We start from the raw sequence: 27,934 nt of genomic DNA on the forward strand, positions 1-27,934 counted from the left end.
ATACCAGTTTAACTTTTTGATGAGGTGATGTCCTTGACTGGGCCTAATCTTGTTTGCAGTTTCCTTAACAACTGTCGGCAAACTGTTAAGCATCCATCAGACAGTTTAGGGCAAGTCAATACTGAAACAATCTGTTGTCTGATCTGGCTGCACCTTACGGCTGGTTTCAGGTCTGCCTATGCTCAAACTATTCCCCGTATGGTTTTATTTAGCTGAATGTTGGTCAGACTGATGATTATATCTTTTGTATAGCTGCAGAAAAAACAAAATCTAACAAGTAATTTTAACATATGGTTCAGCTTGTCTTTTATGTACCTCAGTCATTAAAAGCTGTTGTACAACTGGTAATGTGTGCATAAAATCAGAATTTATTCAGAGCATCTGCATGTAAATAAATGTAGTTTTTTACATACTTGCAGAGTTATAAAAGAATTAAATTAATTAGATTATGAGATTTTTTTTCATCAGATTCTAATTGAAAGGAGGTCTTTGATTTTTTTAAAATAAATTTTAAAATGCTATTTTATTATAACAAAAGTTATTAAAAAAATGTTCAGAAATGAATGGCACCTTCTGAAGCATAGCTGTCAGTTTTAAACAAATGAAGGTAAAATGTGATGGACTCACCTTACCGGTCAGAGAAATCTGCATCACTTCGTTTTTCTGAACATGCTCTATTGAAAAAAAGCTGGAAATCTGTTTCCACAGGCAGAATGCATGTTACCCTGGCAGAGTAAACACCTGGAGAACCGTCTCGCGGCAGACTCCGAGTATTCCTGCCACACAGGTGGATGAAGCGCCATGGCCTCTCTGTTCCAGCTAACAAAACACGCGCTCCTTCGTGCCTCTGTTTCCTCATCATTTTTCGCCGCCGTGCCAACGGGATCATAGTTTCCCAGTCAGAGGCGTCTAGCTGCAGTGGCTCAGCAAAGGGCTTTTACACAAATATATTCCCTCCCTGATTGATCACTTTGCGACTCAGGGGTTCAAAGCCGGTCATGAACAATATTTGGATGTAAGGCATCTCTTCCACCCAGGGGCCCTCAATTAACACGGCGCCCTGTGCCAGTTGTCCCCAGCTACTCCGTGTTACCTGAGGAGGCCACATTAGATGAACCTTTCCCAGTGAAGTTCAGGGTAAGCTCAGGGGAGCAACAGAAGGCACCCAGGTTGAAAGTTGAAGTTGGAGCGGATTATCCGCAACGTCCCCATGGCTCTCTTTCCTGCTACTCTAGTGTTTTTGTTTCAGAGTCGTCGTCACAGCTCTGTTTCACAGAGAGCCTGACAGCGTGTCATACAGAAAAATACCACTGACCTCCAAATATGAAACTGCTACACAACGACCTTTTTCTATTCCTTTCACTAAACAGCCAACATTTGGTAAAGAGTCAGAAAACACACTGTTAAAAAGCTGATCGGTTTAAGTTTTAAAAACAAGTGATGCCGGCTCATTATGCAACTCTGCAGCTTTTCTTAACATCCCAGTGACTGCAACAAAAACCAAAAGTAGGAAGCACTGCTTTACCAGATAACAGCCATTTATTGTTACTGTATACATTATGTACATATTTCTCAACTCTTTTGGCACCTTGATTAAAACTACCACACCACTAACTTCACCAGATAAACTTCCCATAATCCTGTGCTGCATCACTATCATGGTCACATGACCAAACAAACACCACATTTGTCACATCATGTCAGCCTCCTCCCCTCCTCGTCCAGAAACAAACGGCAACAAGATGGTAAAAATATCGATTGTTAATATCAGTTTTATTTATTATGTTAAAAAATGACTAATACAGACCAAAACCGATGTTAGTGCTGATACATGATGGATCTCCAACATGCTGAGTTCTACTGGTCACTCTTAGACCAGAGTGGAGAAAAATTTTAAGCATGTCACCAAACATAAAGTCATTATATCTCACATACAAACTGCAATTAAAAGATATGTTTATCCTAATTTTTAAAATCTCAACTCCAGCCTTTGTTTCACACATGCAAACATTTTCTCCTATAAAACTATGCCTGTGTTTAATTGTGTGTTTTTCCAATTGGTTTTTTGATCTTACTGAACCCAGCACAACCAGGACACCAACTCTTCTTCGGCTGATTGACTAGATTTAAAAATGTCCTCTACAGTCAAACTGGGGTTTACAGGAAGAAATGTGTTTGGGTCAGCAAATGAACTTAAGGCTTCATAAATAATAATCAAATTCAAACATTTCTAAGTTGTCAAATTCCTGTTGGAACCCTAACGCAACAGTCAATTGACAAGAAAGTCATGTCACTGACAAACAATGTAAGTTTGACTTTGTTAAACTTACAGTTAACAAGTTTGTTAACTCTGTGGTTTTTTGTTAACTTAAAGAGAAATTAAAGTGTCTCTTTAATGTTAATATTAGAAAATAAAATTAACAGCAAAACAACAGAAGTTAAAATTTTCGTCCTCCTGTTTAAACTAAATTCTGAGAATATTATGAATGGATACATATAATTATTGTACTAGATTTCCACACAGATGCATTGTTTATTTATGATTGTAATTCAGTTCAGTTCAGCTTAAGTTTGTTTTTTAGTTTATGTGTTTATTTCAAACATATTTACATTCACAATTCAGATACCATAATATATTTAGATAACTATTTGTTTGAAGAGGAAGCAGGCAAACATGTAAGCCTATTTGACCTCTTTCTTTTATGTGTATTATTTTTACACATTCTTTACTTAGAGCAAAGAAAAAAAAAATCTAATGAAAAACAATAAAAGTCAACAAAACAAAATAAAAATAAAAGACACATAGCTATTTATTCTAAGAATGTAATTCAATTCAATTGATTGTTTTGTTTGGTGATTCACAACACATCAACTAAAGGCACTTGAAAAAAGAGCGTCAGTGTGTGGATGCTCTGGCTTCTCAAAGCTCATATTGGATTACAGCAGATGACCCAGGTTCTGGTTCTGGTTCTGCAGGTGGTTTCTTCCTGTTAAGTGGGAGTTTTTCCTCTCTGCTGTCGCTACATGCGTGATCAGTATGAGGGATTGCTGCAAAGTCAGTGACTCGATGAAACCTGTCAGGTTTCCTTTCCTCCGGTTTGAATAGTAAACTGAATCTGATGTATTGTTTGATTATATATTATATAAGGTTATATATATATATTTCTGCATACAAACTGCATGTTTATCTTGTGAAGTGCTTTGAGAGAACTTTTGTTGCAAATATCAGAACAAACATATTTAACTGGTTAAATTTAAATCAAAATGGCTTCCTCTCCACTAACTAATCCAATATTTCTGATGGAAATACTTTTATTACATACCAGTAAAACAAATAAAAAAAAAAATGCAGCTACAGCCAGAAACCTAGTAGTTCAGATAAAATTCAAAGAGAGGAACCAGACATCTTGTCTAATCTGTAAGTTTGTCCTTGAGGTTCTGATTTGGGAAGTTTAGTCATTTTGATTTCAGCAGTGTATGTATCCTTAGTTATAAATCAGATGAGCTGGATGTTAAGCTATTTCCAGTTCGGTCATTTCCCCTCCCTGCTATCCTCCTGGTTCTGACTGAACAGAATGAACTGATCCAACACATTCTGGAGTTTGGAGTCATAGTTTCAGTACTGTGTAAAAAGTGACTATGCTAGCATGATTAACAGAAAAATGATAATGAATTAAAAATATTGACCATGTAATAAGTGTAAATTAGCATAAATATTCTCTCCTTCCAGTCAGTGTTTAGTATTTGCCCCTCTGGCTCCGTCCCAGCAGGGAGTCTGTGTGGATCACTCTCAGTCATTCTGCTCATCTGGACGCTGCACTTTTCCTTCATTCTTCCTGTTGAACTCCTCCAGCTCTGTCAGGTCAGCTGTGAACAGGTCTAGACTTTGACTGGGCCACTCCAGAACCTCCCCCTTGACGTTTTCAGATCGTCTCTGTGTACGTTTAGCTGCAAGCTTCGGTTCGTTGACCTGCTGGATGATAAATGTTCTCTGAAGCCAAAACTCTCCAGAAGATGGAAACTAACTGTTTGATTTCCCAGCATTCATTTGACCTTTGACCTTTCCAGGCCTTCCAAGAGCTGCTAGAGAAACACCACCACAGCATGATGCTGCCACCATCATATTTCAAAAGCTGCATCTTAACAAAAAAAAATCTCATCAGACAAAAGAAGTTTCTTCCTCCTGACCATGGAGTCTCTTCCCACGTGCCTTTTGGCAAACAAACTCTAGTCCTTCCTCGATGTGAGTTTTCCTCATCGCCTCTCTCCCATAAAACTCTGATTGGTGAAGAACCAGCTGTTGTCTGCAGAGTCTCTCCATCTCAGCTGCTACAGCTTGGAGCTTCTTCAGCGTAGTCATGGTAACCTGGTGACCTGTCTCACTAGTCTCTTCATGTAGACTAGATTGTGAAGACAACCTGTTCTCTCGTGACTTGATGAACTCTGGGGGATGTTCATGATTTTTTTTAGTCTGCATCCCCTGACTTATACTTTTCACTAACCTGTCCTCTGATTTGCTTGGAGTGTTCTTTAGTGTTCATGCTGTCGTGGTAACCAGGAATGGACCTTCCAGAACCAGCTGTCTTTATACTCCAGTCGCTGCAGTCAGCTGGGCGCCATTCCATTCACTGTGAGGCTTTAAGTCAATTACTAAATATATTTGATGTATTTCAGCAACCAGCTGAACTAGAACAGTCACTTTAAAGGGGTGGAAAACACTTATTTATGTCCAAATATTTGTATTCATTTGTCATTATTGGGAAATCAGGTTTTACCTAGACATCAATGGTTTGTTTTCCAATTTCTTTTGTACAAATAGCCACATTTTGATTGATTTGTAAAAGCAATTAAAGGGTAAAACATTTATAAGCACTTCACAGAGTTTAATAGTCTGGCTTTATATTAACTATTATTTTCATCTAATGACTCCTAATTAAAGCAAAATCACTCTGAGTGACTTCCTGCTGCTTGAAATGGTTTGAAGTGAAAGCAGGAGCCACAGAGACAGGAAGCCTGCAGGAGGCTCAGCCACAACCCAACTCTGGATGAGATGGACAGCAGACAGGAATTCTGTTAGGAAAGGATTGCAATGAATCCCAGTTCTGTCCAGGTTCACCTGCACAATTTGAGTTCTTCAGAAAAACATATTCATCTGAGGATATAATAACAAGACAAACAGTTTTATGCACCTCATAGTGAAAATAGATTATCTGAATGGATCTGAAAGCATAAAAAAGTTCGGGGAACACAGCGATTCAGAATGAACCTGGGTCGTCTGCAGTGGTGGCAGACGACCCAGGTTCGTCTGCCACGAACCTCAAATTTCACTGACAGACACGGCGGAGGCGTAGTCATGATGCGACGGTGCAAAATATTTTAGAGACAGATGCTTGAGGCATCATAAAATGTTGGGTTTCATTTGGAAAATGGAAAGTTTCAGAAACCATCAGCTCACATAGGAGATGTAAGACGTTTCTGGACTGGAGCAAAACAGTAAAAATTTATTTAAGTATTTGATGAAATGATTTAATCAGATATTAGCAACTGAGGCCAACCGGTGTGTCTGGGCTTGTTTTTCAGCCTGGCTTTTTTCCCCCAGTCTGATGGTAGTTGAAAGAACAAGGTCATGGATCCAAGCGGCTCAAATCAGCTTGCTTTTAAGACAGTCTGTGTTTACCCTGGGGATGCGGTAAGGAGCTCACTCTTTCAGGGGGCTCAGGGCGCACATTACCGTTTCACACTAAAAGGGATAGTGTCAAGGTGACTGGGACATCTGAGCAGTTCGTCTCCTGGAAATCATTCAGGCCAAGTGTTTGAGACAGGTTGGAGCAGGAGGAAGCTGCGGGGACACCCAGCACACGCCAGGAGGATAATGCCTCTCGATTGGCTTGGAAACGCCTTAGTGTCCTCCTGGAATAGCAAAGAGGAGGCAGCTCGGGTGACGGAGGTCGGGCCGCCTACACCCAGAGCGCCTGAACCCACACAAGTGTTGGGCAATGGAGAGCTGCATGGTAATAACTGCTCTTAATTCCTGTCTTAATTCCTATTACTGCGACATGCAAAGTTTACATAAACTCAGCCTACAGATATGAATGTTGAATGAATGGAACTGTGTGTTGTGCAATGAGATCAAACACCACTTTCTAGATTGCTCTAGAACAGGTGAGGAAGTCCACTTCAAGAGCAAAAATCAAGATTTACAGGAAAGTAAAGAGACTGAAAACAAAAGCATTTCTTCGGTTTCATGTCGACTATTTTTTTCTTTTATTTTTCTTTTTTAGCACAAATGCTCCTGAGCTCACTCAGACAGACAGGGCGGTGAAATGTTACCGTTTTGAACAGCCTCATCCTTCCAGCGGGGGGAGCATTTCTCTGCAGGCTCTAAAAACAAATGGGGAGAGGCAGTTTACCAAAGCAGGCTCAGTAAAACAGGTTAGAGACAGACAGAGCAGCTGCTCTGCTTTCATATGCAATCAAAAGCAGAGAGGATGCAGGCCTGTCAAAATGCAAGAGCTGCAGCAGCCTGCTAACCTATCAGCATCCCAGTCATTACCTCAGTGACTGAGTTGGTGTTGCTTTCAGGGTGTAACAGCAAGCGAGGGGATTGGGTTCATTTCCTCGTGCGATACACGTGAGCTTGTGTCTGTTTGGTTCGATAACATATGTGCCGGATCAGAGGTGTTTAGTGGGACGACTAAATCCACACGTGACGACCAATTTACCTCGTACATTATCTCTACTGACTAAATGCAACTAGCGGCACATACTGTACTTGCCTGTTGAATTTAAATGGACAAGCTGTTAGCACGCTGCTGCAGCCCATATGTCCTGCACGCAGCGAGCTGCAGCGCTGGCAGGTTGCTTTCTGGGTCTGTAAGGGCATTCTGCTGCAGGAGTTTCTGGTATTTTTTCTGGGGAATGAGGAAAGATATCAAAACTTTTATGTTCAGTAGGTTTTTCAAGCTTGTAGCTGTTCAAGCTCAGATTAATTGAAAGTTTAAAAATAATTCTGGAAACTTCCTTTTACAGGTTTACGGCAGGTGTTATTACTACTATAAATGATAATTAACGTTTTATGATGTGCATAATAATATATATGTAGTATTATGTATTAAATGGCGATTGCATTAAAGTAAAGACATCAAAAACGTAGATAAAGTTGAGTTCAAACTGAACTTAATCTCATGACTCTTTAGAAAAAGCGAGTTCTGACAGCAGACCTGAGTCCGGGGCAGACCGACTGATTTTCAGGCCTTAATTCAGGGCTTAAAACTCCAAAATTACTAATTCAGTCACTGTGAACAGAAACAAATCATTCAACTTCTCCTTAGAGGATTTAAAGGTCAAACTGGAAACTTTTCCAGAGGGTCACAGCAGCAGAAGACGAGCTGTGCGGCAGCATGCTGAAGGCAGCGAGGCCTCAGCCTTCAGGGAGTCAACTTCCTGGACAGACAGAAAATCAGCTGCTGTCAGGTGGATATTAACGGGTCTGAATATTTAAACTTCATCCAGGTGTGAATCTGATACATGGGAGCAGAACCGCGTGTAGGGCTGGATGCTATCCCCATTTTAACCAGGACTCTGTCCTGCATGTTTTCAGTGTTTCCCACTTACATGAGTAGCTCACTGGCATTTTTCTGCAGCACTTGTTGGCATGGCGATGTGTGAATGCAGTCATTGAGTCCTGTGAGCTGGAGCAGGGACACAGCTGCAACATGCAGGACCTGAGGTCCTGGAAAACCCAGATAGATCTGCTGCTGCAAAGCTTCTAAAAGCAACTCCTGGGTTTTCATATGAAAATAAAATGTGTCTTTATAGAATGGAATCCTTAGTTTTCTGTTTAGGATGGATTTAAAGGTTTTTCTGACATTATAAATTCTTTGTGTGTGGTTGTGGCCGGGCGCTGCTGGGAGGGCTGCAGGATCTTACCTGACATACTGGTGGGCTTCAAGGCCAGGATGACATCCTCAGAGCCTCCTCAGACATCTGGGAACCTAGCAACCAGAACACAGCCAGGAGTCAGTCTGTCCTCCACTCACCCTCCTTCACTTCCATGTCACCACGTTTTCTCCATGTCTGCCATTTTATGAACAACACTGGATTCTAAGTGGGAAAAAAAATGCAGCTAAAGTGCAATCTCATTATTTAACTTAGTACAAGGCATAACTGTTGTTTCTGTGTTTATTTCAGGCGTAATTTGTAGTAGTTTCTTAAGAAAGAATGAACGTTTTACAGGCCTTGGGACTTTTTCTGCATGGTTTTGTCAGTGCACAGCGACATCTGGTGGTTGATCCTAAAATATGTCTTACAGAGATTCAGCTCTTCTGTTTTTTGTTGTCATTTATTTCCCACATAAACTATTACAGTATTGTAAATTAGAATTAGGATTTTTTTTCTTTAAATTAACATACTAAGTCGGCCTTCTATCACCTGAAGAACATTTCCAGGATTAAAGGACTAATGTCTCAGCCAGATCTAGAGAAACTCATCCATGCATTTATCTTCAGTCGTATTGATTATTGTAACGGCGTCTTCACAGGTCTGTCCAACAAATCAATCAAACAGCTACAGCTGATCCAGAATGCTGCTGCTCGCGTACTCACTAAAACCAGGAAGATAGAGCACATAACACCAGTTTTAAAGTTCCTCCATTGGCTCCCTGCCGCTCAAAGAATAGACTTTAAAATACTGTTGTTAGTTTATAAATCACTGAATGGTTTAGCACCACAATACATTAAAGATTTGCTGTTGTTGTATCAACCTTCCAGACCTCTCTGGTCTTCTGGTTCTGGCTCTGCTCTGCATCCCCAGAACCAGAACCAAACGAGGAGAAGCAGCATTCAGCATCTATGCACCACAAATCTGGAACAAACTTCCAGAAAACTGTAAAACAGCTGACACAGACTTCCTTTAAATCTCAACTAAAAACCCACTTGTTTAGAGTTGTATTTGAAATGTAATCAATTGCAAATTTATTGACGGAATCTGACTCGATGTTGTGTTTTATTGTTGATTCCATGTTGCATTGTGTTTTTGTGTTTGATTTGATGTAAAGAACTTTGAAATGCCTTGCTGCTGAAATGTGCTATGCAAATAAAGTTTGATTTGATTTGATTTGATCTGGAAATGTTCTAATGTGTACAGACATATACCAGAAGTCACATTTCTACACTTGCAACTAATTCATCTCTGTTTGAATACAGGGTTAACCCTAACACTAACCCTTTGAGGTGGACATGCTGGTCTTTGGGTCATAAACCATGCAGTGCTTGTTTCCCCATTGACTGGAAACAATCCTCATTTACTCGTTTATTGTTGTGGTGGGCTCACCCAAAGAACCTGTGACATGGAAAAAGGCTTCTTTCTCAAATTATTGACACACTAAAGCAATGGTGCCCAAAGTCAGTCCTTGGAGGAAAGCATCCTGCATCTGATGGTAGTAACAACCTTTTCAGCAAGTCAATTTTCTTCTTAGACCTTCTAACAAGCAATCATTTGATGCAGATGTTAAACCAGGGAGAGAACTAAAACATGCAGGACGCCGGCCCTCCAAGACCGACTTTGGGCACTCCTGCACTAAAGCAAAAGAATAAACTTAATGTAGTTTCTCACATTCAGTTTAGTATATCTTATTTTAACATCTTACTTGCCAAATACTAATTTACAGTTGCTGCAGCAATAATAGAAATGCTCATACCTATCATCCCTCTGCAGGATTAACTTTACTATCCAGAATGTTCTGTGGGAACGACCAACACAACAATAAATTGGGATATTTTGTATTTTGTTTCCAGTCAATATGGTTATGAACACAGCAGAATGATAAACAGGACCCCCTACAAATGGCTCAATAAAGCCCTAAATAACAGAACTAAAGTAATTACTTTAGTAACTACAGTCATGTTCAATCTCATCCTTTCAAGCTAGTCGCCAAGTGTGCAATATTTTTTTGTCCATGTTCCCCATAATGCATCTGAGAAATGAGCAGCAGTGGGAAACCGAGCCAGCGTCTCAGTGTGCCAGACTGCACTATGCATCTCTACAGTCACTGTGTGCATCTGTCTGTAACTGAACCTGGGTAAAATGAGAAACCAGGAAGCTGAATGTCCTTGACTGGCTGTCCCGTCAGGTACACACCCACTCTTTCTGGGACACACACACACACACACACACACACACACACACACACCCCTTTTGTCTATCCGAAGCCAAAACAAGAGTCCATGTGACGGAAGCCGGGGCTGAGCTCCTCTCACTGAGATCCAGCAGCAGACGTGTCAGAGTTGTTGAGTTTGATACGGGGCTTGAAGGCATCACTACATGACTGTTCACCTTCAAATTAGAAGGCTTTTTGAAAAGTGAAAGTTACAAATGTAATACTCTTAAGTCTGAAGGGTTGAGTACACCTTATTGTATGTTTTGTTAAAGGTGCAGAATGATGGTATGTGTTTTACAGGCACATAGTGCCATTTTATAGCACAATCAAGTGACCTGACAGACCTGGAAGACTTTAACAGGAAGAATGGAGGAAAACTGCAGCATCCAGTTCCATTAATTGCCATTATTTCATAGAAATCTGTTTTCTCTTTGGTATCAAAGTTTTTTTTATGTTTTTGTTTTTTTTTCTCCAATTTTTTTGTGTTAAAAAGCCAAATTTGATTGATTCTGATTATTTGTAAACACAATAAAAAGGTTTAATACTTTTTATAGTCATGGTAAGATTTACATTTTAAGTAGCGGCACATTAAGCCACTTTACTGAGCGAGAAGCAGAGAAGCGTTTGTTTCTACTGAAACTGAGTAATTGTTGGCACTGAAAAAACTACTCTGTATGCATGCAGGCGTTCTGACTTCACTGAGGCAGGTTAAACATGACTGATCGTCACACTCCATATGTTCCTGGATGGTCCAAAAGGACAAAGCTACTTGTTGAAGTGATCTCTAAAAGTCATCCTATGATTTATCAGATGTCTACTGTCCGCTGGAAATGCTGACATTTTATGTGGGCTATGATAATCTGTTAAAACATGTTTTTATACTTCAGAAGAGTAAAAGAACAAAGCGGTAGTTGTATCTGTGAAGGTGGTGAAACGTCTACACAAATGGATAATTATTAAAGTGATTTTTCTGTTTTTTTTCTGCTGCTAAACCTAATTCCTGCTTAAATATTTACTCTCAGAAATGAAAAAATAGAACATGCTTTCAGAGTTTTGCTGCAAAAGAAAAACAGCTGGCTGGAAAAGCTAGATGGGAAAGAGTGCTGGGGTTTACTGGCTTTACCCCAGAGAGCATTTAACATCCAGACAACAGCTGGGAAAGGCCCGGAAGCTGCTGCATCTATACATCAGATAGAGGACACAGAAAGACAGGAGCCCACAGTGTCAGAGAGGAATCAACATGAAAAAACCTAAAAACAGGCTGTAACACACATACAGAGACTGAAGACATGTGGATCTCATAGTGGAAACCTGATATAATGCATCCACCAAGCTGTGAATGGGTCTTCTATCTTTAAAAATGACCTATGATGTATGATCTGATATTGACATTGGAAGTCGGTCTGATATCAAAAAATGAGTATTGGATTACATCACCCTGCCTCTAAAATCTCTGATATAAGCAGGCGGATAGAAGCACTCCATTCCAGTATTCTGCTCCTGGATTTCAATCCAGCATTGTTTGTATGTATAAAAGTAAATATAGTTCATGCTGATATCTTATCAGTATTAATATCACATTGAAAATAAACAGCCACAAATAAAATTTGATATTTCACTGGTATTTGATGTAACAATGGTAAAAATGTTTGTAAAAGGTTAATACAGACACCGAGCTGTGATGACACCTGAAGGCAGAGTTTTGGAAAGAGCAGGAGTTTCTTAAAGATACACAGGCCCAATTTCAAAGCGTTAACTATTGAGGTAAAATTTATTTTAAGACAAATTTTATATTTAGAGGATTTTTATAACAACAGAAGTTAACATAGTAACTTGATTTTGTAATATGTGCCTGGAAAACATTTTGCAGTAATAGTTACATTCATGTGAGGCTCATTGTATTTTCATCCTACTGGAACTTAGGAGAATTAAGATAAGAATGGAGCGCTCCTCTATTTTCCAGATTTCAAAGGCCTTAGTGAACATCTCAATGCTGAACCAGAACCAATGGTTCTCAGACTCCCTGGGAGAAACTTTCTGATAACTTGAACGCCCCATCTTTTCTTTCCGTCACTGTTGGATTTCTGCTGTTCCTCCCATCCGGGTTGTTCCTGTGTGTTGTCCTGAAAAAGATTTCAGGACAACAGTTTATAGAATTGATTGATGTGAAATTCTCAGCAAATGGTGTATGCCTATAAAACTACCAACTAATACCAATATTTCCAGGTTAGCACATGGATATTAGATCACAGTTATAATTGCTTGATGGGAAAACCCTGAGGGTTAGAGCTGTACCACTAGTCGCTGTAGTAACCCATCCTGACTCCACTGATCTCCATCTGCAGGCAAATCCAGATCCAAGCTCTACCTAAAACTTGGACACTTAGGTTCACCAAGGTTCATATTTGGGATTCAATAGGAAGTATATTTCTGTTTATCTGGAGGGAGTTCCTAGAGAATCATTCCTGCTGTTTACATGAATAAGGTGCAAAAAAGGAGGATTTTTCCTCAAACATAAAGAATGTGAAGTAACATCTTTCTCCACAGATGTAAGTCGTCAGTCAGCTGTGTGTTCCGACTGAAGGAAAGTATTCCCTCCTTAAAGCTGCAGGATGTAACTTTTACAAATCTATCTTTTTTCATACTTGTTAAAACTGTAACTATGTCCTGACAGTTCAATATGAAACAGATAATGTGTGAACAGATGGAGCCCCTCCACCCTGAGCTCGTCCTGGCTTCTGAAGAAATGCATCGCTCCCGGTCAAATTCAGCACAGAGCAAGAAAAACCACACAATCCTGGACTGTGGGATCCACACATTTAGAGAGATGCTGAGCAACACCTGCTCTTCGCTGCTGATATGATGAAACACTACCACAGAGTCGACTCAAGAGGTCACCAAAGTCATCAGATTTCAGATACCACAGTTTTTATCGGCAACCATCAAATCTGAGTGGTAGCAGAAACCCTTGATCAGCAGGCATGAACTGCTCCTGTTCCTGTCTGAGCTTTTAGAGCTTTGAAATGTTCTCTGGGTCTCTGGGATTCCCAGCAGCGGTTGCACTGAATTGTGGGCACCTTTAACGCTGCTGGCTGAAGACAGAGCAGCAGACTGTGAGTGAGGACTTCCTTCTCTACACGGGGACATCATTTCCCAACCACAACTGTTCCCACATCCTGTATGACGAGAAGAATGAGAACAGTACATACCGTGTAGCTCTGCAGCACACAGAACAAACTAGTTTGGCACAGACAACGAACTTCATGGGCACATCTTGACTAAACCCATATAACCTGACTTGGTTGGAGACAATTGTAGTTTAATATTCCTTTATGAATATAACAAATACAATGGCTGATCTTTTCAAAATAAAACTAAAAAACACTGAGTGGAGGTAAGAGAAGCTACGGTGAGGAGCTTTTGAGCAGCTTCTCAGCAGATGACCCAACAACAGCTTGGAAGAGCCCAGTCCCTCACCTCCCCACTGGCTGATGACCTCAGCAGCTTCTTCAGTTTCAGAACTTTTGCTCAGTTCTGGAACAGAAGACTAAAACAGATAATGAAGGAAGCTGTCTGTGTGTGAGCTCAGCTGACTTAAACCAGGAAACAGGAAACTGACCCGGTAGAGCTGATGTTGCATTTTCCTCATAGAGGTGGGAGATACATATCACAGACGACAGTATCGTAAATGTTGCTTCAAATATGTACAATTTTACAACATGGAGTGTTCACACTTTCTGAATAAGAACCAAATTCACAGTGCATGTAAGGTGAGGGAGACAATCCTCATTCAGGATGCGTACTTCAATAAGTGGCCCTCTCTCTTCGACCGTTTCATAAGAGCAAAATAGAGAATGCAGGGAGGGATTGGGAACTCTGGCAAGAAGAAAGATGTGCCCATATGATATAGAGGCATGACTTATGCTGAACCATGAGGGGTGACCCCCCCCCGGTGGTCTGCGAATCTGAACGTCCAGTGACCAACATGTCAACCGGTCGAAGAACCGGAGTCCCTTAGTTTTTCACTGACAGCTGAGCTACAGCTTTACCAAGAAAGAAAGCGCTCCAGTTCTTAACCAGCTGCACAATATGGCACTAAAGTACTGCAACTTACACCAATTCCATCGAAGCATGACTGAATATTTAAAAGTTAATAAATACAAAAAGGACTCCTTAATATCTCAGTTTGTTTTTCTGCCTTGTGAAGAAGACTGGAGTAGATCATTTAGATCCTTTGGACAACAGCAGACTGAACTACAGATCGCTTTGAATCAAAAATCGATTTGGAATCATGGCCCCAAAGGTTGTAACCAAAACATAAAATAGTGATAGATTCCCACCCCTTGTTAGTACTATCACTACTACTAATAATAATAATGGAGTATTTCTACCACATGATTTACTCCAAATACTATCTTTAATTCCTTCAAGAGGTTATATTGTTGCTATTGCTGGGATGGGGCTGGCGTTCCATCCCACTGTGAGACTTTAAGTGCGAGATCAATCACTCTCCAAAAACAACTTGGACAACTAAAGTGTTGCGTCTCACATCTATGTTTGGATAAACTCTTCTGCTAATTGTTGACTGAAATAGATTACTGATATGAAAAACGAGTACTGTCAGAGTGAAATAAAGATGCAGTGTGATTCTTGAGCAGTATCAGGAGAACATCGAAGTGACAATGTCAGTAAAACGCATCATAACTTCACATAGAACAGACTGTAGGTGCAGGACTCAACTTTGAAAAGAGTTCATCATATTTGCGACTCAGTCTTCATCTCTGACCGCTACACTTGGTGCTTTATTTCTGAGGCTACACCAGACCAGGTGAAACATGACACAGGTCTATCATCATGGCAACTGGTACCACAGAATAAGAACAGCAGATGGTGTTTTCATTAAAGAATTCAGGCTGATGGAAGAATTAACCGAGTCACTCTGTACCCGCTGCACTTATCATATTACATCAAGTTCTGTGGACGATGGAAAAACATGCAAATCTCTGAGGGGATGTCAGATACACGGCTTGTTTAGGTGTTCCTGTTCCACTGTGCACAGTCATGAGCCTGACCTGGAGACTTAGAGCTGAGCACTCCCAATTATTATAACCAATAATTCACGCAGTGCTGCAGCCTGCTTACATGAGCTGCATAATGTATAACAAAAAGACGGTTGATCCATGAGTTGCTGTTGATGCTAAAGGGTTCTTTCATAGAACCAACGCACATGTTGGACAACACAACCAGTCAACTGGTCTCTGCATTTGTGGTGACATAGGCTGCGATTCCGTAACAAATGTGCAGAAAACTTTAATATTATGCTAATGTGAAAAAACACAATTTCAATATTACAGTGTTTCCAGTAAATAAGAAACACAATTATAAGTTATAAGTTTGTTCATGCAATGAGTCATTAAAAATCATGCCAGTCCGTCACCCTCCTCTTACTTCCTGTCTTTTCCGCCAGTTGTAACATCCGGCTGGTGACTCACGATGTGAAAAAAGTGTTTCCATCGCAGTTTTGCAAAGTAAACCAATTCTGATATGGCTAGAAAATCACCTCTTCCTAGCGCCAAAACTTACCAATAAATGAGTCTTTTGAAACTGGTATGTATCCATTAAGCAAATTTATTTTCTAACTATCAATTTGGTTTTTGACTTCGTAATGATGGTCCATCTGAAACTATTGTATGAGTTCATGGGTTAGGAGTTCATAAGATTCTTACTTCTTCCTACTCCTTTTTGAGCATGCTAAGATTATTGTAGTACAAAAGATGTGTCTATTGTACTCCTTCATGTATATTATTTTCTACTACTATCATGTTTGTAATAAATAAATAAATATACAATAAATAAATAAATTGAGCCATAATATGGTCAATGGAAATGCAGCTCTGAAGCCCTTAAAGCAAATTTATGCAGAAGGTTCATCAACTAAAGAAGTTCTGATCTGATCCAAGGCGTTGACTTCATGTGAAGATGTTTGCATTTTTAAACAATCAGTACACAATCACATCTGATACTGATGACACAGTTTGCTCTGTTAGTTAATGTATTGCATGGTAGTAGTAAAAAAGGAAAGTGGGATTCTGTCAAGTGATGAGTGTGTCCTCATTAAGTGATGTGTCCCTGTCAGCGGTTACAGCCTAGCAACATTTGGCTTCAAGGGTAATCATGTGACAGTCAAAGTAGAGTTCAGAGAACAAAGCTGAACTGTACTGTTCCGTTTGGGAACATGTGAGCAGTTTACTAAAAGCTCCTCTGGCCATTTTCCTGCTGATTACAGAGAGCCATTAAGGCTTAGGCAAATATTCTGATGTGAATTTAAGATTTAGAAAGAAGAAAATATCCAATAAGCAAAAATTGTGTGGCAGTCAACTGGTGGCAGACTATGATGTCTGTGCTTACTATGCTGCAGTAAATCACACCATGACCTTACCGCTTTGCGAAAATGAATATCCGAAAACCACATGACTGTGCGTCGACAGTTTGACTTCAGTCCAACTGTGGTGGGCATATAAGATGTGGCTCTTTGCTGTCTGATGCTGACAGTTGGATATTTTTAACCTTCGTTTTCATTCTGCTCAGTTTTAGTGGTAGCAAGGCTAATGTGAGTGCTAGTTCAACCTAGTGGGCAGTGGTTAAAAAACCTGTCCTCTGTGTCACCACATATGGAAATCCCAGGAAACCAGGAAGTCATCCATTGCTAATTAAGTGTACGGGAACTGATCGACTAAAAAGATTTTAAATGAAAAAATACTTCATTTATCTTTAAATGAAGTATACTTCATTTATTTATTTATTTTTACTTCATGTTTTAAAGAAGCCACACAGAGCCCAAAACAATTATTTTATAGTTTGGGAATTTTTTTCCTATTCCATGTTATCAAGTAAGATAGCTCATAAAATATTAGCTTAGCTGCACTTTTCATTGTTGTAACTCCAGAAGACACAAGGACATGTGATTGAGTGTTTAAGTGGTCACAGCAGGGAGGCCTAGTTTAAACAGACACTGTGTAAAGGCATTCTGCAGAGTGCAGGGCTCTGGCTGTGTGGAACTGACATAAACGTAGATCTTACCAGAGGAAGGGCTGAGGGCTGAATGTGAGCTGAGCTGAGGAGCAGCTGAGCTCCCCGAGAGGTACACCTATGAAAACACACACATAAACAAAACCCGGTTAGACCATTGTATGAACAGGATCACATTTGTAGTCCAGCACTGCAAACCAACAGGTCCTGCAGCAAGAACAAAGTCCCTGAATAAAGCTGTTAGCATAGCTCTGGGAGGGTTCTGGAGCTAAATACCTCTGACAGGATATGAGACTAAACTCCCCAACACACAAAAACATGCACACCCACACACACACCCACTGTAGCTATGTTTCCATTAAATTTAAAACTGTGCAAATTGAAATGACAAAATACATTTGTTTAATGGAAACATGGCAACTTCAAAAAACATGTGAATAAGCTCAACAAGCTTATTCACATGTGATTTGTAGATTTTGCACTAGGATGAGGTGGTTTGTCAGCAGTATCGAAATAAATGTATTTCACCAAACTGCAATAGAAACACTTTTTTCACATCCCACGAATCACATGATCAACAGCTGAACTCTATGACTGATGGAAACGGCGATAGAAAGTATTAGGATGATGGTTTGTTTTTGCCTTTTTTTTGGACAATCTCCAACAGAGCACTCACAGCATCACAGTTCATAAAAAGTTGTGTGTGATTTGAAAATGTTGAATCCTATAAAATCAACTACAATTTCCCCAAAACATAGCCAGTCCCAACTATATGAGGATTGTTGCTCCAACGCCCAAATAAGACATCGACGTCTCCTCTGATTGGCTATAGATGATGAACAATAGCACCATGATGAATTATGAATATATCTGATGTAACTGTGTACGTCCATTGCATGTAATTTTAAATTCATCTCTTATTTAATGGAAACACCACAATTACAAAATTGTGTTTCTTCAACATTAGCAGAATATTGTGAAAATTTGCATGCATTTGTAATGGAATTACAGCTACTGTGAATAATCCTACTATTCCTGCCTAAACTGGTGCTTAAATGTTATTGTCAGTGGTTCTGCAGTATGTCAGTGTGAGGACAGTTCAGTACTGCACGACAGGATGCCATCAGACACCAGTTCTGACAAAAATAGACTTTAATGTTAACTTCAGATCAGATGCTCGTCATCTGGCGGTAATGAAAATACTGCAAACACTGTGGTAAGACCACAAGGAATTTCTTGTCTCTTTTAGATCAGTTATCTAGAAACATGTCAACATCAAACTAGAAACAGCTTTCTCAACTAGGAATGGGTTTGTAGTTGAGATTTGACAGAAATATTAAAACATTAGTTACTTATTATTATTATTATTATTATTATTATTATTATTATTATTTAATTACATGGACTTAAAGGTACAGCATGTAACTTTTATAAAAAGATCTATATGTTTTTCACATGTTTGTTTAAAACTGTCACCATGCTGTGACAGAATCGATCTCCTCCAACTCCTCCCTGAGCTACTGAAGAAACTCACCGCTTCTGACCAAAACCAACCAATCAGAGCCAGGAGGAGGGGCTTAGTGCTTTCAATCACTCTCATGTACTGGCTGTGCAATGTACTAATGGTGGAGAAACAATTTACTGTAAGAAGGAAAACAGTTTATCCACCATCATTAGTCTCCATGCTAACTCACCTGAGCATTCACAACAGGCTGTGCTAGCGCCAGCTTAGCAGAGAGCAAGGATGAGCATTGCCACACAGAGGGTGACTTACAGCAATAAGTCCCTCCTCTTGACTCTGATTGGCTGTTTCTAGTTAGCACTAGGAGAAGGTAGGGGAGCTCCACATTTTCACAGATCATCTGTCACAACATGGTGATAGTTTCAACAAATATGTAAACAACTGCTTTTATAAGTTATGTCCTGTAGCTTTAAAGGGTGAGTTTGGAGTTCCTAAAGTTGGATTCTGTCAAGTAACCCGGGGTACCACCATCAGTAGAGAGTAGTCAGAACATCACAGGCTTGTTGAAAATGTAAGTAAATTATTGGAGTGGGAGAAGCTAACAACCAGTCAGACTTACTCAGTTTAGAACAACTCAAACTGAAACAGACCCCAGCTTCTCATTAGAAGGACTTTAAATGACAGGACTGGTTCGATGGAGGGATTTTTTTTTTTATATTTTCAAACAAAAACTTCTCAAAATCTTTAGAAACTTTGATACCAGTAACTGACTCATGCCTATTAACAACCAATGTATGTCAAAAGAACAGTGATAAAAATGAGTGAAAAGAAGCAGAAGTTAGTACTGGAGTCTTTTAAAATCAGAAGAGAGAATATTTATGTATGTTTCATTTTAATTAAGTCGCGGTACAGGATGGATGGGAAACACTTGCAATAAACTGCAGTAGTTGCTCTAATACAAAGATTTTCCCTCTGTATTCTGTCTGTGAGGTAGGGCTGGGGGATATGAGGAAAATCTAATATCCTGATATATTTTTGCAGCATAATGTCACCCACACAAGGTCCCGCCCCCATTTCCTTGCTAACTTAAATGTCAGCTCATATAAAAAGGGATGCAGTGTTTTGCTATGAACTGTCTATACCAGGGTTATCAAACTTCAGTCCTCTGTCCTGCAGTTTTTAGATGTACAAAAACTGGAATTAAATGGCTTAATTACCTCCTTCTTGTGTAGATCAGTTCTTCAGAACCTTGCTAATAATTATTATTCTATTCAGGTGTGGTGAACATCTAAAAGTTGCAGGACACCGTCCCTCGAGGACTGGAGTTTGAGACCCCAGATAAAAAGGTAAGAAATAAGTTTTAACTAAGAAAAAAAATCGCAAGTGAGCGGTAAGTAGGTCAGTTATGCTTGACTTTGACAAACTTAACATATAGATGTGCTGTGGAATAAGGTGTGTTTTGGTTCAGCTTAAAAATAAAAAAGGCGACCTACACACAAACTGACAGATCATCAGTAAAGAAGGTGTTTAAATTATCTAATCAATCACCGCTGTGTTAGCTTGGCTAATAGCAGTGGCTGTTTACGTGTTTTTGGTTCTGAATCCTGATACATAAAGGTGCGTTGTTGTCAGTTGCTATGGCAACGAGTCTACATGTAGCGTAAAGCTGACAGAGCGTGAGAGAAAAACAAAAAAGAATGAGTATTTTTGAGTTATTTGCACTAAATGAATCATACCTATGTCTCCAGGTTTCACTTTAACGGACTTCGCCGCCTAATCAGAAATAAATTTGTGGTACAAACTTTTGTGGCAATAGTTTGATAACATGTTTTGCAAATGACCTCATTTTGTTTGACATCCTCCATATAAAATCCAAACCACTGCCAAATTATTGATCCAGCGCTGTTTCTCTTCGGAACTAGACTAGTTCATCTGATTCCTCTTCAGTTATGGTCTCATTCACGGCTCGCTGTCCCCATGTTGTTTGCTACTGGTAGAACATTTTCAGGTTGGGAGGCGGGAGGGACTAGTGATGCATTCATAGGATGTCGGATAAAGCATACTCGCAGTGAATTTGAAGGCGAAAGTTTATTATTTGAAAGATAATTTATACTCAATGGTTGCGATATAGACATTTTAACTATCGTAAATAGAATATATCGTGATACATCGAGTATACTCGATACACCGCCCAGCATTACTGTAAGGTATTTTGGTATTATGCACATTAATCCACTTCTATTTGAAAAAAAAAAAAAGTTTTATAACTTTTCCCTGAAAAACATGTTACATACATTTGAGGCATGGATACAACTGGAATTTGCCTGTTTGCTCAGCTACTACTCTTTCCTTGAATGCCTCACTCCAAGGACACAAACTAAGATAGAAAAATACAACAAGACACCCCATGATACTTTCAGTTTCCATGGTGATTTGAGTTATATTTAACAGAGTGACACAGGTTCCTCATCTTCCCCATCTCTCAAACAGTGAGCTAAACCTCTGAATAGACCAATATAAATTCAAAATGACATTCACACTTTGTGTCTGGGCCTGAAGACGAAGTAAAACAGACAAGCAGACAGCTGCAGCTTGGCTGAGCTGCAGTGATTAGAAAATGTCTTTGTGTGGTTGGGGCAGAGTTCCTACCCACCACTTCTCTGTGTTTCAACTGGTGTGTGGGAAAACGTCATGGATGCAAAGCGTCCTTGTGCCTGTAATCCCTGTTTGTGAACACCCCACTTGATGTTTCCTTCTGATCTGAACGATGTGCTTATCTTCCAATCCCACCACTTCTTTTTACCACAGTTCATATTCTGGATAGTGTTACAACATTTCTCTACTAGTAAAATGAAAACCATCTGGAAAGTTCAGTCAACAGATTTTATGCTCCCTAGATTGCTACATTCCCCTTTATATATAAAAACCCCAACAAAGATATTTGATTACTTTAAATCTGGCATGAGATTACAGCCAGTAACAAAAGACTTTCAAAAGGCAAATAAAACCTCTGTGAAAAAAATTCCAAGTAGCCAAAATTTGATTATTTCAGATGGCTGGCAGTTTAAGTTTAGCTCTGTAGCTATTTCCAGCAGCCCTCGTCAAAGTTAAAGGGGTAGAATTAAGTCAACTCAACTATTCTGAGCCTTTCTAAACATTTTTACCACATGTTATAATGTTATTCTCTCATCAAAAACATGGAGTTCTTCGTTCTCCGTGCATGTTTGAGAAATCCTGTAGTCTGTGGAAACCAGTCAGTTGTGCAAAACGTGTGGGTGAACCGATCGCCACCTTTGAGACTCAGCTCCTTCTCAGAGCTGTAGTTTCTGAGCTTCTGTCTCACAAAGTAGTCCTCCTCCAGGATTCCCTCACTGAGCTCCTTCAGACTAGCCAGCAGCAATTAGCAACACTCGGTGGAACTGTGCATCTGCTGAGCTCATTATAGGAATTACTTCTCAGTGAAATGCTGGTTAAAAACGCTGTTAAAGGCTTAATAAAGAAGCGACGCCCACCTGAAGGGGGAATTTCAGAAAGTGCAGGAGGTTTTAAAGAGACAGAGACCCAATTTCAAGGTTTTAAATGATCAAGTCAGATTTCTCTTTAGACATATTTGGTATATTATAGTGCTACTTGTGATACTTGATTGTGCTATAAAATGGCACTATGTGCCTGAAAAACAACTAATACTGCCCCTTTAAGCAATAAATCACACAGCTTTTGAAATATCGACTATACACTTACCAAAGTTTATGACTCAGGATGGATCATACAGTTTGCATTGAATGGTTGCCATGAGATTAACATATCAGGAACATGCATGAAAACATCAATGAAACACTCCAGGTGTGTTTCAATGAGAAAACATTATAAAGTGATGTAAAGATAAAAATATAGATTTTATATAACAGTGCTCCTCAAAGAAAATTGTATTTAATCATTGCGATATTCAACTCTACCATCCATCCATCCATCCATCCATTCATCCATCCATCCATCCATCCATCCATCCATCCATCCATCCATCCATCCATCCATCCATCCATCCATCCATCCATCCATCCATCCATCCATCCATCCATCCATCCATCCATCAAATATTCTTGTCTTACTAAATCAAAAATTCAATGCAGCATAAAGTAATAGTAATTAATGGACAAACATGTAAAAATAATAATAAAAAGAGTGGGTTGGTGAGGTTTCCATCATTAAGTCTGTGTATATCCATTGGTACAAGTGAATGGTTGGGAAACCACAAGGTCCACGACAACCAGCACCTCCACCTAGGAGAATATGGAGTCTGATCCAAGCCAAACTGGGCTTGCTCATGGCCTTTCTATGACTCCTGAAGTGACAACTGGTATGAACACACACCTGACAGCTGCAGCATCTGTCTGCTTCTCTGATATCAGGATGAGGTCAACGGTGCATTTTCAATAACATCCAACCCTCTCCTTCACTTCTTTTATGTTTTAGGAACAGCAGCTGAAGGAATCATTCTCACTTCCTCTGAAAGTATGCATCCATCCAATGAATTCTGGGTAACACAGGACAACTCACGACATCAGGAGGGACTTTAAGGAACAGCAGTGAGGAAGGGAGGAAAAAGAAAATAGCAATGAGAAAATACTGGTGGAAAAGTGATGATGTTTCTCTGGAAAAAATAATTTGTTGCTAATTACAATATTTTGCATAATTTAGAATCTGAAGGATCTGAGTTTGAGCCTACCTAATCCTCAACTTCTGCTTCCTCATCTGGTTTGTCGCTTGCTGAGTTTTGGTGTTACAGCAGAGCATGTTATCACACCTACATTACAGCCACTATTTCTACCAGCCTGGAAATATTGATTCTGCCCTCAATACACTGGGGATTTTTTTTACAAAAATTGTAAAACTGTTAAACTGATAACTGAAACGCAGCCAGATCCAGTGTTTCCATAGATACACTGCAAGTTTAGTGTGCAAGCTTGAAAAATATGTTTGTTCACGTGCCGTCCTTGGCTAAGATGTCCTGCTCCTGTGAAGTCCCATCTAGGTAAGTTTCACTCTCTGGACTCTTTGCCTGTTAACACAAGCAGCTGTCAAAGATGACTTTTTATAGAGTCAGGTTGTTTAGGATGGATTTACAGCAGCTAAAAAAAAAAAGTTGGAAGGACATTGTCCAGCTATCATTTGGTGACCTGCAGCTCTATCTCACTTGGGCTATGCAGCAATACAATGATCTACAGCCCAGCAGCCTGTCGACCTTTGAATGGCTTCTGCTGGCCATTAAATCTCTAACTACTTCATCAGAGATGGAGTAGCATGACATTAAGTGACCTTTCATGCAGAAAAGCTCTCTAATGTGTTTGAATTAAAACAATTTTTCAAAGAAGAGTGAGTTTAAATTCCATAACAGTGACATAAAACATTCCCTCCAGGAAGCAGTGATTGTAACTATTGATGCAAATTCCCTTAACATTTGCAAATTTTGCACAGACTTGCAGTTTTCAGTGGAACTTTATCACCAATCTGAGCAATCACCTTAACGTTTTCTATACTTCCTTCTTTTCTGACCAAACAATGCAACTCGGCTGAATATTGACCAATCCTGTTGCCCCTTCTAATTTAACTTCCTGTTTCCAAAGTCTTTTGAAAGCCGAACCTGCAATATGAATCATGTGTGATACTAAAGAGTAACAGTCACCTTTTTTTCCTTCAAAAAAACATTTAGATGCTCTGTATGACTTGCTTCTCTTGTGTAAACAGTTCATGTTAACAATATGGATTCTTCTTTTGCACTTTGACCTCTCCTCAGGACATGGTTTTATTTGCATTAAGGTTATATTTCAAGAAGGTGCTTGGAAAATATTATTTGCACTTAAACATTAACTATGCTAAAATTCTGACTTTCTTGGGAAAATTATGAGCAACTTTTTCAACTTTTCCGTAAGACCACATCATGGCAAAAATAAAACATAAAAACATGTGGAACTTTGACCACAAAATGAAGTAATATTAGGCAACAATTTTTAAAAAAATACAACCTCCTGGAGGGACTGCTAAAAGTCTCATTAGCAACTGTCAGAAACACTTAATGGCAGCTGTATCCTCCAAGGGTGGGACAACCAGTTATTAGGATCAGGGGGTTATTCAAAGGCTTGGTTTGGACAGTTCCCTTTAGATAGATAATCTGTAACATTTAAGTGAGAAAAAAAATAGACAATTCTGTAAAAACGCAAATCCGTTTTTATAGCACAGCAGGCATTGGTGATCAGACATAAAAAGCTTGTCAGGCCTCAAGAACCATGGCACAAAAAGACTATTGAACAAAATATTTGGAATGTGAGGCAGAATGTGAGTGAGGCAGAGAGTGAGGAGGTGTGTGAGGCAGTATCCCAGGCAGTGGAAGAAATATGTAAACAAAAGCAAACAAGTGAAGAACAAGTAAGTGCAATAACATTTTTATCCTCAGAAGTCTTTATCATGTATACTAACAGGCTCCACAGATCAGAGTTACCACAGAGTGTTGAACACGTCTGAATCCAGGACGGTGGGCAGAAACCCAGATATCACGGTGCTGCAGCCTTTGGTTGCATGGAGCTAATTAGCTATGGGAAACCCATAACTATAGAACATTATATGAATGAAAAAGGGCAGAACAGACAGCCAAAATGCCCCCCACTGGGCTGTTCTTCAGGACCTCCAGCATCTGAACACACTTAAACATAGGAGCCTGTAAACATGGTGATGTCAGATGAGTGTAAAACACGTGTGGATTTCCCATGTTGCTGAACCATAAAGATGTGGCTGTTGGCCAGTTTTGCTGTTCTACACTAGGCTCACTTCCACCCGGCACCATTGGCTCCTCTACACTGTAAAATCTAATTAGTTCACCTTACTTAAAAAATTATGCAAACTCATTGCCTCAAAAAACTTTACACAACATAAGCCTAACATTAGTGAGTAAAAAGAAATACTCATTTCATTTTAAGTAAGAAGTAATAACTTAAGTAGTACAATTAACAAAAAAAAAATTAGGTTTATGTAGCTTATTTGTGTTAACTTATTTTTTTATTTGTGTGGACTGCTTGATACAAATTTAACCTTACTTAGAATAGCTAAATATCTACAACTTAAACTTACGGTACTCATTTTTCAAGTTCAAACCAATTTTCTTGAATGGGTCCTTGTCCTTACTCACACTCTCTATCCCCCAAAAACCATTAAGTTAGTTGGCTGTGGGGATGTCCATAGTCATAGGTTGACACACAGTGGTAGTCCTGCCTTTGTTAGCATAGTGCTAACAGCATAGCTTAAGATAAAATGATACATTGAGACTTGTTCTGATGTTCTATGTGAATGCGCTCCTTTTCATTGAAGCACTGGGACTAGTGTCTATTCATGAGTCAGATGAGATAAATTATTGGCTCCAGAAAAGAAAAAGTAAAGCATTTGCCCTTGGATGCATGCAGTATTAAGTCAAAGTACTTTCTAACACAAAAATAAAGCACAACTATCAAAAAGTTGCATTTTCTGAATTAATCCAGCTCAAGTTGGAGAGACTTTTCAACAACAAATTCCAAGTAACTGAGTAGCAATTTGATGAAAAACGACTTGAGTGAACTTCCTTTTCTCAATTAAATGCCATGTTTGCATTTACACCGTAGCTCTGAAACACAAATCAGTGTTTTTACAATTAGTGTGCAGTGAACTGGTGCAATTCTGGATTATACTTACAGAGGCCTCTAATCCACATAATATACAAATAAATAAATAAATCTCAGGCAGGCAACTTTAAAAAGTATCAAGCTGAGGTCACAGCTTAATTCACATTGGGCAAAAACAGCCGCACAGCTCCTGAGCATTTAACTCGGGACAGAAATAGACTGAAAAACATATTCTGTGTCAGTGTTAGCAAGTCATCAGTCCTGTGAGTTTTGGGCCTGCAGCCATTTTTCCGAAAACTGTGCAGGGAAAATACCAAAATCTAAATGGGAGAGGATCTCAGCTAAGTGGTGGGATTGAAGATTTTTTAAAAAAAAGCTTATTTCTTTAGTTTGCTAAATTTAGATACAGACGTCTATCTCACTGACAGAGCAAGCAAAGTTCAGCCGAAATGATACCAGACATCTGCATATGTACCAAGGATAAAGTCCAAGTGAAATGTGGTAAAAAAGAAAGTTGGTGAACTAAATACTGTCCTTCAGTGGCAACAGACAGAAACCAATGCAAGAACTAAGATTAAATGTGCTATGTTGATTCATAGCACATATATTTCCAAAACCGACATAAAGTACTGATGGTTTTTAGAAATACTGTATTTAACAAGACAAAAAGTGTTATTTTTGTGCAGTTGGTAGTCTGAGGTCTTTCTGCATGGAGTTTACATGACTGTTTGGTTCATTGGCCTTTTGAAATCACCCTTAGGTATGAGTGTGTGTGGATGTGGATGTATGTGTGGCCTTGTATTTGATGCAGTGCATAGACCATTTTCCTAAGAAATTCTATACTATGGGGGGGCAACTGCTCCTTAGGAGGCCCGGGATTTGGGCCCCATAAGACAATGGATACAGATAATGGATCACCCATCGATTGATTAATATAATAATCTTCTGCTGATCCGGAGTTGGGAACTCTTCCCTGACCCGAAGAAGGCACCATCCTTTACCAGTTCAAGACTAGGGTCTCAGATTAAAAATGAACGGATTAAAACTATTACCTTTGCATAGGTATTTCTCTCAATACCTATGCAAATTAAATTATCTTGTAAGAATAAGTGGAAACAATCAGATAGTGGAACTGAAGAGTGAATAAAAGATCCCAATTATATTTTCACATGAAAATATAATTTATTTGGATTCCCTAAAATGGAAAGAAGTAAATAGTGAAGAAAGAGGCAAAACCTTCCAACATCATCTGCTACATGAGATTAAAACACACCATTGTACTTTGACACCCTGACAGATAGGATTTCAAAACCAAATGGAGCAAAGCCTTCTAACAGACTTTCCACCTGGTCACATTCTTGTACCGGTGCTTCTTCAGGTCCAGTTCTTCTGGACCAGTTCTTCTGGATGTGTTGGTAACACATTGATTTGTGTTACCAACGCTGGCAAACACAAATCAATGCCGTGTTAGCATCAGCTCTGTGCTGGTCCAGAGCAAAGAGCCACTTCCATCAGCTCATGGAGGCAGCCTTTGAGGGACAACAGCCAAAAAAATATTGTGATGTCACATTCACGAGTTAGCTCCATTTTTATTCTGCCTAGTTTTAGAGGAAAATAACAAAACCCAAGACAAAATGACCA

The 27,934-nt window shown here is 39.4% G+C and overlaps 1 protein-coding gene across 3 annotated transcripts in view; it reads right to left on the reverse strand.

Moving 5' to 3' along the window:
- Positions 1-27,934, reverse strand: part of thrb (thyroid hormone receptor beta) — a 90,377-nt gene that overhangs the window by 20,243 nt on the left and 42,200 nt on the right. For 2 of the 3 annotated variants that reach the window (XM_044137669.1, XM_044137667.1), the window contains exons 2-4: positions 17,237-17,303; positions 7,930-7,994; positions 6,331-6,381 (exon numbers count right to left, since the gene is read on the reverse strand). In XM_044137669.1, the coding sequence (XP_043993604.1) occupies positions 6,331-6,381; positions 7,930-7,936 (58 nt within the window). In that variant the 5' untranslated portion in view covers positions 7,937-7,994; positions 17,237-17,303. The remainder of the gene's footprint in view (positions 1-6,330; positions 6,382-7,929; positions 7,995-17,236; positions 17,304-27,934) is intronic. The other variant, XM_044137668.1, reaches the window with a different exon arrangement.

This window comes from Gambusia affinis, linkage group LG14, assembly GCF_019740435.1.
Source record: "Gambusia affinis linkage group LG14, SWU_Gaff_1.0, whole genome shotgun sequence".
Taxonomy (NCBI): domain Eukaryota; kingdom Metazoa; phylum Chordata; class Actinopteri; order Cyprinodontiformes; family Poeciliidae; genus Gambusia; species Gambusia affinis.